Raw genomic sequence first — 13,742 nt, forward strand, 5'->3', positions numbered from 1 at the left:
TTGTACTTAATATCGAAAATAAATATTAAAATTACAATAAAGTTTTGAACTGATGAGCTTTCAGCAATTAATATCATTATACATGAAATATTCAGTTTAATTTACTAAGTCTTTCCAAGATTGGTCAAGACGTATATAGTTTCACTATAAACGAAATTTGGATACTGCCCCCTTCTTTAACTGTAAAAACCTAAAGCCTTCTTCGTCATTGGTGCATCACTGAAAACGAATTACTCGTATATTACAAATTTATTCTTTTCCTGTTCTTACAGCATTGAAAATGAAAATAAAAATTTCAGTGAAAAAAAATCTTGAACTGATGGATCTTTCAACAATTAATATCATTATATATCTAATATTCAATTTGATTTTGTTTATAGTTTCCAAGACTGTTCAAGACTCATATAGCTTTCAGTAAGGCACCAATGACGCAGTAGGTTTTAGGCTTTTGCCGTGAGGCGATATCCAAACTCTTGTTTGTAGTTGTTTTTATTCGATTCAAGCTTGATTTGCATATTCAATTTAAATTTCACTCGTTTTAAGATTTATTTATTCATTTCGTTCGCATTGATTGTTTGTTTAATTTCTGTTCGTTTTAAGTTTCATTTATACTTTAATAGCAAAATATTTTTTTTCATTTTAAGGTCGATTTTCATATTCAATCTAAGCATTACTCGCTTTAAGATCTATTTATTAATTTATATTATTACTTGTTTTATGTTTTTTGCTGTCATTTTTAAATTGATTTCTGTTCGTTTTAGGTTTCATTTAATCTTTAATAGTAATTTCTGGTCGTTTTGAATTTGAATATATCAGGTATTTGTACTCTCCTGAGCTTAATTTTAAAATGACCTTTACTTTTCTTTGAAAAACTGATTTTTCGGAATGTTTTTTTTAATTAATTTTTTTCAAAAAGTCTAAACTACAAAGTCTTTACTAATTAATATTAAAAGTTTGTTTTGAAAAAAAAAATTCTTGGAACTTTCAAAAAGAGCTGGAAACACTAATGAGTCTTCCGTTTTCTGTTTTATTTCTCTAGTACTGATAGGGCACTAGAATATCATAGAGGTCTGTTTAATGTCATTTGAAATCTAATATTCACATTTGCACACTTTTCATAATTTCATCTTGACAACATCATAACAAAATGTCTTATGGTAAACTGGAATGAAACGAAAATTATGACTATCGAGCCGTCTTCCCCTGCTGTCAGATCTCCAGTCAGTCTGGACGGAACAACTAGCTTAGAAGTTGTCCAAAGGTTCACCTACCTGGGATATACAATTTCTTCAACTGGCTCACTTCTCTCCAAGCTGCAAGCAAGGCTATCCAAAGCGTCTTCTGCCATGGGCAGGTTGAACTGTCACCTTTGCCGAAGACCGAATATCAGTCGTTAAACCAAACTGCGAATTTTCAACGCCCCCGTCGGTTCTGTGAGCTTTATGGATCCAAGACTTGGTAAGCATCAGCTGCAACCCTAATGGCCATCGATGGATTCCAGTCGAAGAGCCTAAGAAAGATAGAAGGTCTATGATGGCTTGACTTCGTCAGTAACGATAAGCTGCTGTATCTCACCAAGCAGTCCCGGTTTTCTACTCAAGCAGCCGAGCGTACCTTACGGAGGTTTGAACATCTACCCCTGCACTTACCCGCAAGGATGATCTTCAACTTTGACCCTATCAGAGCCGGTTAGAAGCGTCTTCGCGGCCGAACAAAGAAACTATGCTCCGACAGCTTATCCGAGCTCCTATCGATTGCAAATATCAGACCGAGCGAAGTGCAAACCCTTGCTATGGACCGAAGTGGATAGAGGAAGCAAACGTCACTCTCTACGCCGAGCAGCGCCCGGCAGGAGACCTAAGTCAAGTAAGTCTTGTTCAAATTAAGATTTTATTTTATTTTCCTTTTTGGGAAGCAAATATGATCACATATAAATGGATAGCCGTTTCCGGCCATTTTTTGTTTTATAATATTTTTAATATCCACTAATTAGTTCCTCTTCTATCTGCAAAGTTTTCTATCTAAATTGTTTTTATACTTTATTCTGATATTGATAAAAAGAAAATTACATTTCAAAGTATATGAGCTAGAATTTGGTCCTCACATGTCTTTAGTGTTACCAATTTTTTAATTCTCCTGATTATCAGACATTAGCGTCAATTTTTTTTCCTTGGTGAGCTGAGGCTCATTATTTTTAGAAAATTGCTAAGCATGAACAAAATAATTTATCGATTTTTTTTAATCCTTTTAGGCCTTGGGTCTCAGTTTCTAGTTCCTTGGGTGTCTCCAGCCCAAAGGCTCGCTCTAAGTTAATCTGCTATCAATTGGGAACTAACATGAATACTATAGAATAAACTTTGTTTTTAGTTTCTATAACATGTTTCATTGTCGCCGAGTTCGCAACCCTTGGATGGATGATGTCTTCAAAAGAGGGTTCTATCCTCCAATCAGATGAAGCTCAAGCAAGAACCCAACAGCAGAAACCATACCTCGAGTTTGTTCATTCCGACTCGTTTGGTGAAGAGCAAAGCGAGTTCAACATCATTACTCATAGTGTTTATGCAGCCTCTGTTTCTCTACTAGAAGGCAAGTTTACGCGTTTTTTCAACAGGATCACACATATATATATATATATATATATATATATATATATATATATATATATATATATATATATATATATATATATATATATATATATATATATATATATATATATATATATATATATATATATATATATATATATATATATATATATATATATATATATATATATATATATATATATATATATATATATATATATATATATATATATATATATATATATATATATATATATATATATACTTCCAGACCTTTCAACTACGTTGAATACCATGAATATATCAAAAGTTGATCAGAAATATTTGGGAAAATGATGGGCGTGGGGGGGGGGTGATTCTCCCTTTGACTACTTTCAACTATTAAATAGGGCAATAGGCCTCTTAATTTACAAATAGAATTACCCTTTTTTGAAGTTTTTAAGACAAAAGTTCTTATAAAAACTATTTATGCACCCAGGGCATAACTTACAACCATACCCCTGAGGGTTTTCGGGGGGTCGTCATCCTCAAAGACCTAATTTTCGGATCCTTCAACTACCTTTAACAAAATGTCTATATGGAAATGTTGATCGGAAGTGTTTGGGGAAATGATGGGCATGGGGGGAGGAGTATTCATCCTCCGATTCCAGTTCTAATTTCCAGAACTTTCAACTATGTTGAACAAAATGGCTATCTGAAAATTTTGTTTGGGGGGGTTTGGGGAAATGGTGGGCGGGAGAGGGGGGTTAGGGACCCTTCAATCACTTTCGACTATTATAAAGGGCACTAGCCGTCTCAATTTCCTATTAAATGAGCCCCGATTAAAGTTTCTGCGACAACACTATATATAGAAACCTTATATGCCCCTAGGGCATAACTTAGAACCTTTGCTCTGGGGGGTTTGTCATCCTCAATTACGTACATCAAAGTTCTCTGATCATTGTTCTATATGGCAGAACAGTGGCGTTCTTCACACTTTTTGCTAACATCAGTGAGCTGCAAGATCTTAGAACAAAGATGAGTTAAAAAATGATAATCTTTGCAGAAAGATGCAAGATCTTAGATGTAAGATTTTAGTGCTAAAAAACGACCCTATAATTTCCAGAACTTTCAACTACGTTGAACAAAATGGCTATCTCAAAACTTTGATTGAATGTGTTTGGGGAAATGGTGGGCGTGAGAGGGGGGTTAGTTCCTCTCCATTCAGTTTCGACTATTAAAAAGGGCACTAGCCCTTTCAATTTCCAATCAAATGAGCCATAGAACTAGCTTCAATAATCAAATATCTTTGAACAGACTCAGTAGGAAAGACGTTAAATTCCGTAAAGAGCAAAAAACTGGTAATTGCAAAAATATTTGCATATATCGTTGTTAGAAATTGGGGAAGCTTCAATAATCAAATATTTTTGAAAAGACATCAGTATGAATTGCTTAATTTGCGTAAAGATTAAAGTGTGTAAAGACCAAATAACTTGTAATTTCAAAAATATTTTCATATTTTTTTTAGCAAGGGATTGCAACAATTCCAAAACCTTAAAAAAGGAAACGTTTTTGAACGCAGCCAGTTATATAATATCAGTAGGAAGGCCCAAAAAACGAAAATTTGCAAATATTACAAACGATGATTCGATATTTTGACAAGGGATTACAACAATCCAAAAACCTTAAAATAGAAAACCAAAAGTTTGAAGCTTAGTAGATATCTTTGTTAGAATTCGGACTAGCTTTAATAATCAAATATATTTGAACAGACTCAGTATGAAAAGACGTTAAATTGTGTAAGAGCACAAAACTGGTAATTTCAAAAATATTTGCATATATTTTAACAAGGAATTACAACAATTCAAAAACCTAAAAAAAAGAAAACGTTTTTGAACGCAGCCAGTATATAATATCAGAAAGAAGTCCCAAAAAACGAAAATTTGCAATTATTACAAGTGATGATTCTCTATTTTGACAAGGGATTACAACAATTCAAAAACCTTAGAATAGAAAACCAAAAGTTTGAGGCCTAGTACATATCCTTTTTAGAAAACGGAGTAGCTTCAATAATCAACTATCTTTGAACAGAACTAGTATGGAAAGACATTAAATTGCGTAAAGAGCAAAAAAACTGGTATTTGTAAAATTATTTGCATATATTATAACAAGGGATTACAACAATTCAAAAACCTTAAAAAATAAAACCAAAGGTTTAAAGCATAGTAAATATCGTTACAAATCGGACTTGATTTAATAATCAAATATCTTTGAAAAGACTGAATTATAAAAAGACTGTAAATTGTCTGCGGTAAGGAGAAAAGCGACAATGAGAATCTATATATAGAAGCCTGCCGCGTGCCAAGTGCCAGGGCCCGGCTGGTGGTAATTGCAAAAATATTTGTATATATTTTCATATACAGCCCCTTTCATATACAGAATAATTTCTGTTCGTTATAAGTTTTAATGTTGCTCCTTATTTTCAGTTGAAAAAAACTTGTTTTTTTATTTAATTTCTGATCGTTTTTTAAATAATGCTGTGAAATCTGGTGCCCCTTCATGGAAACGTTCCTTCCCCCAAGAAAATATTCTCCATTGAAAAATCCTCCCCCGTAACCCCTAGTCCGACCCCGACCCCCCACTAGAGAAAAATTCCTCTGAAAACGCCTGTATACTTCCAAATAGCCAATACTGTATCTAAACAATGGGCAAAGTTTATAACTTGTAGCCCTTCCCCCGCGAACTGTGGAGGATTAAGTCATCCTAAAAGATATATTAATTATACTTTCATCTATGCTAAAAAAAATGGTTATCTAAAAATTTTGATTGGGTGACTTTGGGAAAAAAAATGAGAGTGGTAGGGGACCACGTTGCCCTCCAAGTTTTTTGATCACTTAAAAAGTGCACTAGAACTTTTAATTTCCGCTCGAATGAGCCCTTTCACGATATTCCAGGACAACTGGATCTATACGATCCCCCCTGGGGAAAAAAAATAAATAATAAAAAAAAAACACGCATCCGTGATCTTTCTTCTGGCAAAAAATACAAATTCCACATTTTAGCAGATAGGAGCTTGAAACCTCTATAGTACGGTTCTCTGATATGCTGAATTTGATGGTGTGATTTTCATTAGAGTTTTATGACTTTTAGGGGTTGTTTCCCCCTTTTTTTAAAAATAAAGCAACTTTTCTCAGGCGCATAACATTTGATGGGTAAGACTAAACTTGATGACACCTATATATTTGGAATCAGAATAAAAATTTGATTCTTTTGATGTATCTATTGGTATCGAAATTATGTTTTTTAGAGTTTCGGTTACTATTGAGCCGGGTCGCTCCTTACTTACAGTTCGTTACCACGAACTGTTTGAAAACTGAAAAGATATACAACACTTTTTTTCCATAAAAAAAAACTATGTCAATAAAAAACGAATAAAATTTGATTAAAAAAAGACTTTTCGCAAGACAAGTTTTTCAAAGAACAGTAAAGAGCTCCATTAAGTCAAGAATGAGGAAAAAATATGGTCAAATATTTTTCCAATCGTAAAACTACCACAAATAACTATCAATAAATATATGAAACTCAAAACGAACAGAAATCACAATAAATAGCCGCGTCAAACTCAAAACGAGCAAAAATTAACATGAGTAGGGCTGATAACCCTTATGCCTTCTCAAGACCTGAACACAGTTTTCACTTTACTGAAAAGAAAATATGTTTGAAATGTTTTCACCTTTCTTACTTTCACAAATGGAAAATTATCAAAACTTTAACGATGAAATGTCAGTATATGTCAATTTAACTGACTATCCACGGTCATTTATTTGTTTGTTTGTTTGTTGTTGTTTTTTTTTTTCCAGTAAAGCACAAATTGTGTCCTGTTCTTGAGAAAGCATAGGGGTATCAGCCCTACTCGTGTTAATTTTTGCTCGTTTCGAGTTTGACTCGGCTATTTATTGTGATTTTTGTTTGTTTTTAGCTTTATTTATTTATTGATAGTAATTTATGGTAGTTTTACGTTTGGAAAATTATTTGACTTTATTTTTGTTCAATCTTTGCTTAATAGAGCTCTTTACTTTTCTTTGAAAAACTTGTCTTGTGGAAAAAGTTTTTTTTATTCACAAAAATAAGTATTTGATAATTTGAATAAAAAGTTCTAGGAAATTCAGATACAATTGAAATTTTAGGGGAAGTCTAAAGAGATCTCTCCCCTGCATACGAGCATGGGCTGGGCAGTGAGACTTCCTTCCTTTGCGCATGAGCCTGTGCAGAATACTGTTTGATCTTGAACGAGCTTGTTGAATTTAATAGTAAAAATAATAATAATGGATTGCATACCTTTGTGATTCCTTACATAACGATGCTATAAATGCTGATTTGCTAATGTATGTTGCAAACATTTACAATGAAGTTGGCTTCTATATATGCAGTCCTGTTACAATAGAGAAGGAGAGGCTATATGCCTAGTTTTTGAGAAGCGGTTGATAAAAGACATAATTTCTGAAAACAAATGTTTATAACCGAACGATGGCTTTTGTTTTTCATTCACAATTTATGTGTAAAATTTATAAGGATTCAAGTTACAAGACTTATTGTGCGATAAATGTTTTTGGGAATGGAAAAATTCTCAAGGGGGTAAGAGGATGAAAATATTCAGACCCCTCACCAGCCAAGGTCATTCCTTAAGGTGCTTGGAAGAACATTGAACTCTTGTGCAAACGTTTTTTTTTACCTTGTGTGTTAGTTGCGCAATCATTTAGCCCTAAGACTAGGGGTGGCTCTTGGGCTAAGCGATTATCTAGGGCGCCGAATGACAGAGGGCGCTATGTGATTTAATCAAGGCAAAAATTATAAGATAATTTAAGAGCCTCAAAAATTGATTTATATCACCTAAAGAATGGTGTGATTTTTTAGGCATGAAATTGCCTCAACTTGAACAATCCCTCTTGGTGCAACGCACATCAGTTGCTAGTGATTTTATGGCACTAATTTCAAATTTCTCAAGGAGAGTCGTGTTTACGCAGAGCAAATGTAATGATAAATCGAATGAAACACTTCAGTAGAAAGGACCCTAGTACTCCCGTACGAACCACGAGGTAGCACCATATATGGGCATAGAATCCCTAGTGAGAACACCTGTGCTGTCAGTCCCGATCCCACACCATATATGGGCATGGAATCCCCAGAGAGAACACGTTTCCGAGGTCAATTGATTGCGTAACCTAGTTTAACCTCATGAGCTCGTGACGGGGGCACCATATATGGGCATAGCCTCCCTAGGGGAAATAGATTTCCGAGTACTTGATTGTGCAATCGGTTGTGAATTTTATTGATCTGATAACGGAAAACAGGATCACATGTTTCCTTCTAAACCAATTAGCGAGTTGTTTACATCTCGTTCTAGACCAATCAGAGGATTGCTTACATATTATCGGCGGAAGATTGCAGAGAATGTAACGAAAGGGTTTTTGCTATAGTTTTTTTATTAGTTTGTGAATAGAATTCAAAGGAGTGAGAACAGTTTGACTTTACTCGTTTGGATATATGTTTGTGTGTTGATGAGTGGAATGTTTACCCTATTAGAAGTTGATAGTAGAGTTGATGGCAATAATACAAGAGCACCAAATATTGCGGTGGAAATCACGAGAAAATCATGGCTTTTTCTGGAATGGGATGTAGTATATGCAAGATATGTGATATCCTTGAGCAAATTTAAAATGAAGGATCAATTATGCTTCGCTGCAAAAGTTGATATAGCACATTTGAATAGACTTCAAAGTGCTTTAAGTGCATTAGTGAAACGTATAGAACACAATAAACTCTATCGTTAATTGTACATGCTTAGTATTATTGTTGTTGTTGTAATTATTCAATAAAATTGTTTCGAAATCGAAAATGTTCCGTTTCTTTTCTGGTCAGGTTAGGTTAGGCCTAACGAATCAGGGTCAGCCTAGAGTCAGCAGTCAGAGTGAAAGGATTGAAAAATGAATAAATTTTAGAAAGAGAGAATTAGTTCGAATCTAGCGTTTATGGAAAAACATTTGATTTTGGATGACGATTTTCTCGAGTTATCACTCCAACCCAGGATATTCTCACAGGGAACACTTGACAATATAATGAGGACTGATTCTCCGCCATTGGACTATTGTATGAAACTTTTAAGATTTGATTCAAGTGCTTATACTCAATTTATTGATATATTAATTTTAACAAAGTAGAATTATATCGTGGATATACTTTTGAAAACATTGCCAATGGATTCAATGTAGATGGCTCCACCATTCGAAAGAGATAACGTCACAGAATTAATCCTCTCCCCAGTCCCCTCACTGAATTCATCGAACGAGGATCAGTTTCGTTTCTAGCGGTGAGCGAGTTGACATCGGAAACCAAAAAATGTTCTTTACATGTCCATTATGCATGTAAACTCTTTGCAGTCGGACTTAATGTGAGAATTGTACAATTATTGATGAATATAGTGAAAAGTGTAAATTATGTAATCCTTGTAAATTACATAGAGGCTATTCAGTACAAATTAAAGGATGTAATTCATGTCTTGAAGAGGTGTGTGACTCTCACCCTAGAGGACACCTGTGCTCCAATTGTCACTATGATAAATGTGATCAGTGGGAGAATACTTACCCCGCTATGATTGGAAAGAATACCAAACGTGATTTTAGTTTATTTCTACAAGATTGGTATCGTCGTGGATTTAAATTATTCTGGGAAGAAGAATCTGGTCTACGATTCAACTGTCTGGGGTAACAAGACAATTTGGTTTCAACGTCATCGTTGTGACGACACTGCCTATTATGACTATAAACCAAGTGATTTTTATTTGGCAGTTACCGAATGTGATTCCCCATTTGAAAACACTCTATGTGATATTGCTTCAAATAGACAGACTGAAACTCGTGAATTTCATAATATGAATGCAAATAGTATCATTGACTATACAAAGATATATGACAAGAGTGAAGTTACATTGTACTGTAGAAAATGTGACCCTGACTTTGCAGTCAATCAAGATCAATATACAGTGAATCCAAATAATTTACCGACATTAGTGGATCACAAGAGTTGACTAAACACCGAAGAAGAAGAAATCTAAAGTAAAGATTTAAAGATATTGTTGAATATATACATGTATTTTATTAATAAATAAATTCACAAACATTTCTAAAGCACTTTGCTTTTAGGGCACGGAAATCAATATTGTATAGGTCTGAGAGGATATTTTCTACTAGAAAGTCGTTCAGACGTGGATTGTCAATATAAATGTGGAGAAACTACTTTTAAGTATAGCCGCGACATCGCAACACAAAATATAGTAGTGTATGGAAGCCACACCTGTTTGTCGTTAGATCTTGCACCCTCTTCCAATTTTGAATAATAGTTTTCCCACTACTCTCAATATAGTTGCTGAAGTGAGGTGCGTAGAATGTATAGGGTAGACAAAGAGGATCAAAAAATTCAATCGTCTTCATTGTTTGAAAGATGCACAACCAATGACCCGTCAGCACAGTCGACGGACTGCTATTAACAATAATCAAGGTATTGTTGACACTTTGAATTTTTCCAAGAAAGTCCGAGGGCAGACAATGAGATTTGTACTGTGACATGTAGGGAGCCATATTAAATACATTGATTATTTGACTGGTGTTCATGGCGCCAAGTATAGTATAACACTGCCTTCGAGAGTGATTTCCCAATAGGTTTCATATTGATTTAGTGAGATTAGTGCAATACTCTCAGCCAATGGGTCGGCAAATGTACACTCTAAACGCACACTCACCTTACGTACTATACTCATATCCTGTATGCCAGACAAATCTAGTACAATGACACCATGTGTTTTAGCAAACATATCTTTGGTTATACCATTTTCAAATAGTTGTAAATCATGATCTAGGGATTGCATTGTAAACTCATACAATGTTCTATAGGGTTTATGAAAAGATAAATTGTAGAGTGGAATGCCGTTTACTTTGCACACACGAGATGAAAGTCCAAACATCTCGAATTTTTCTGGGAATTCAGTCCACGATCATATTGCACTAGCACATTTTACAAATGCTAAAGCGAGTTTTGACTAAATTTTGCCATTGATAAAGGATGAATCGATGAAGGTGCGTGACCCCGTGGCAATATGACGTTGATTGGTGATTGTATGAGGAAAAAGTAGTTGAATATTATTTCCACTGGCTGTCAGTTTTTCCACTGCCAAAGCAACAGAACTCATGACCTGTTGTTTGCGTACATGTAGTATTGCCGAGGTGAGGGAGAGACTTACATCAGGATTGGCAGCATGTTCTTTTCTCAATATGAAATTGGATGGTGCAAGCGTCAGTTTTATATCCACTTTAACATCGGGTGGTAGCCATTGGGGTATATTAAATATTTCATGATATATTTTCCCAACTACATGTAATTCACAAGTTGTAGCATTTTTAAGTGCATCTGTACTATCAGTATTAGTAATATATTCATATCTATTGGAGGTGCCTCTCAATTCCTTGTATGACTTGGGTGTCATCAGCATGAATTTGCTATACCCTGTATAATTTGAGAGATTGTTGCTTGTGCTCATCAGCGTGCCATTGATGTAGACACTGATTTGACGAAATAAATTATGTAATATACAATTTTCATAGGATATTCCATCAGCCCGAATTTGCATTGTATTATCAGATTTCCGGACTTTCATTTGTAAATCTATAAATGTTGAAGACAGGTCCATAAAGTAGTCTTCATTGGAATAAATTTGAAAGTGAATATTATCAGAGAGGGGTTGTTGTGGATAAAATTGTTCATAGTATCCATGCTTGACAATCAAATTAGCATTTTTTGCATTGAATAGATTCAATGGTGAGGTGATTGAGGGTTGAGAATCCTTATGTAGTAGGTTGCACATCTTAGAAGAACAAATATAGTTTCGATCAAACAATTCTCTTCCTGGGGCTTCTTCTTCTGTTTACAGTACGTGTCGGCTTTTTCCTTCTTTTCTTTGACAAGAGGGATGATGTCTTTCGTTTCCGACCTGAGTGGAGACTGATGAGTGATGCATTGTTTCTAGACCTTTTTAAACCTTTTCCATTTTGTTTTAATCTCTCGCCATGGGATCATGCATTGGACCTGAGATTTTCCGAAGAATTTTTTTTAAATCCTTGCCAGAACCCCAATCATATAGCGTAGAGGATGCAAAATCTGTCGCAGCTGGTACAAGATGTTTTCTAGCCAGATGTAGTGCAGAGAAAAAAAGCTTAGCAAACCAACTGCCAAGACCGTAGCCAGACATTGACGAGCGTCGTTTGTAATAGTCCATCCCATTGCCCTGTTGTCTTGGGCCAAGAGTATTAACATGGCAGTCAATATCAGGACACATGGATACTACTTTTCTATTAGACATATTGTTGAAGGATGGGACGAAAATGGCATGTAATCACAGCCAAACCTTTTGAAATTGCTATGGGATCACCCAATTCAGTTCGTAGTGTTAACTGAAAGAGTTCCAAATGGGAAGTGTTTACGGGAATATATTGAAGATGCTTTATATTGTAGTGGTGAATATGCTGTTGATTGGTTTTTCGTTCAAGAACTCGTAGGAGGGGAACATTTGAATTATCAACCCGATATGTTTCCACGAATGAAGCGTAGAGAAATATACAAGTGTCCAAGGAGAAGGCAGGCGGTTAGTCAGCAAAAATGAAATTAGTGTTTCCGGTACTTTTTCGATTGATTATATTGAGCTTATAGCCAAGAACATCTTTTAGATTATCATTAAGAGTAACCTTTTCATCGACAATAGGTGAACTAATATAGGTCTTGCCCTCCTTCTTTGAATAATTGAAATGAAAAGCTCCTTTTTTACGAGCGGAAATTCTTTTATTAATAGAACGACATAAATCATTCATACAGGTGAGTTCCTCGTAGGGTAATTCAATATATGGATAGTCCGTCCAATTGATTTTTTGAATTTGTTCTTGATCACTTGAGGATGATGGTGGCGGCCAATCATAGGGTCTAATTTTTATTTCATACTTACGATCCTTTCTCAGGATGTCAAAGGTATTTTTGAGAATACAGTCGACAAGAGCCACTTCACACTTTCCATTGTCGTTGAATTTGATGGTGGGGGAGGATTTCGTCCAAAAATCACTTGTTCTATTCAAATCATTGTAGAGAGGCTCAGAAACATTGGACATGAAAGTCACATAGAAATCATTGGGCATTGTTAATATCTTCAGCACTGACCCAAGAATCAAAATCTGAGTTGTATCCTAGCCAGCGAACAAGCAACTGTCTCTTGCCCCTACGAGTACGACTCTTTAATATCTTTTCAATTTTATAAATTTCACTAGTGTTTCTAACTTTTTGCAGTTCATATTCATATAAAACCGCCGAGAATCTCATTATCTTTGGTGTCTCGCAGTCGATATGTCGTGGGTTCAGTGTCCAAGATTTTGGACACTTTAAGAAGTTCGGTGCTCCATAAATAATTCTCTTTTTCAAAAATATTGGTGGTTCTATTAATTCAAACAGTATCACCAACATTGAATTTATTCTTCACATTTTTTTTTTCTTTTTCACCATTGGAATATTGCTTTAGAAAAGCATCAAATGTATTTTCACTGTAATTAACTTCCCGAGGGCTTGAGTTGGACAGAGATCGATGAGGTCGATGGTTGTATATCCGCATGATTTTATCTAAATCATGAATAAAAGCAGATGTGTTTTTCAGTGTACAATATCTTGAAATTAATAGACGAATCGTTCTTATTAATCGTTCAGCCAATGCAGCCTTTATCGGGCTGTGACTATGATAAAGTGTTGTATTATATTTCAATAGAACCTTTTGCACATGGGGATTAACAAATTCACTACCAAGATCCGATTGAGTTTTTCTATAGCAATCCTGTTCAAGAATACTTTCAATGGCCTTAGCAACTTCATCACCTCTCTTTGATCGTAATGGAATGGCATAGGCATAGCGACTAAAGACACCGATTGCCACTAGAATATATTTGTAGGGTGCATTGTGACGCCGTTGAATTGCGTCTAAAGTTAAAAGATCCGTTTGCATTATATGCAGAGGGAAAAAGGCTTTAGTTTGTCGATATTGTTTGCCACAAAACCTGCGATTCCGGTACAGTGTGTAACTTGGTTCTTTCTCTA

General features: G+C 34.9%; 1 protein-coding gene across 1 annotated transcript in view; it reads left to right on the forward strand.

The window, feature by feature from the left end:
* Positions 1–2,358: 2,358 nt before the first annotated feature.
* Positions 2,359–13,742, forward strand: part of LOC148952406 (uncharacterized) — a 109,537-nt gene continuing 98,153 nt past the window's right edge. Inside the window, exon 1 of the mRNA XM_089089863.1 lies at positions 2,359–2,586. Within this exon, the coding sequence (XP_088945989.1) occupies positions 2,415–2,586 (172 nt within the window). The 5' untranslated portion in view covers positions 2,359–2,414. The remainder of the gene's footprint in view (positions 2,587–13,742) is intronic.

Source organism: Artemia sp. Qi Xiang Cuo, chromosome 5, assembly GCF_049724085.1.
Source record: "Artemia sp. Qi Xiang Cuo chromosome 5, ASM4972408v1, whole genome shotgun sequence".
NCBI lineage: Eukaryota > Metazoa > Arthropoda > Branchiopoda > Anostraca > Artemiidae > Artemia > Artemia sp. Qi Xiang Cuo.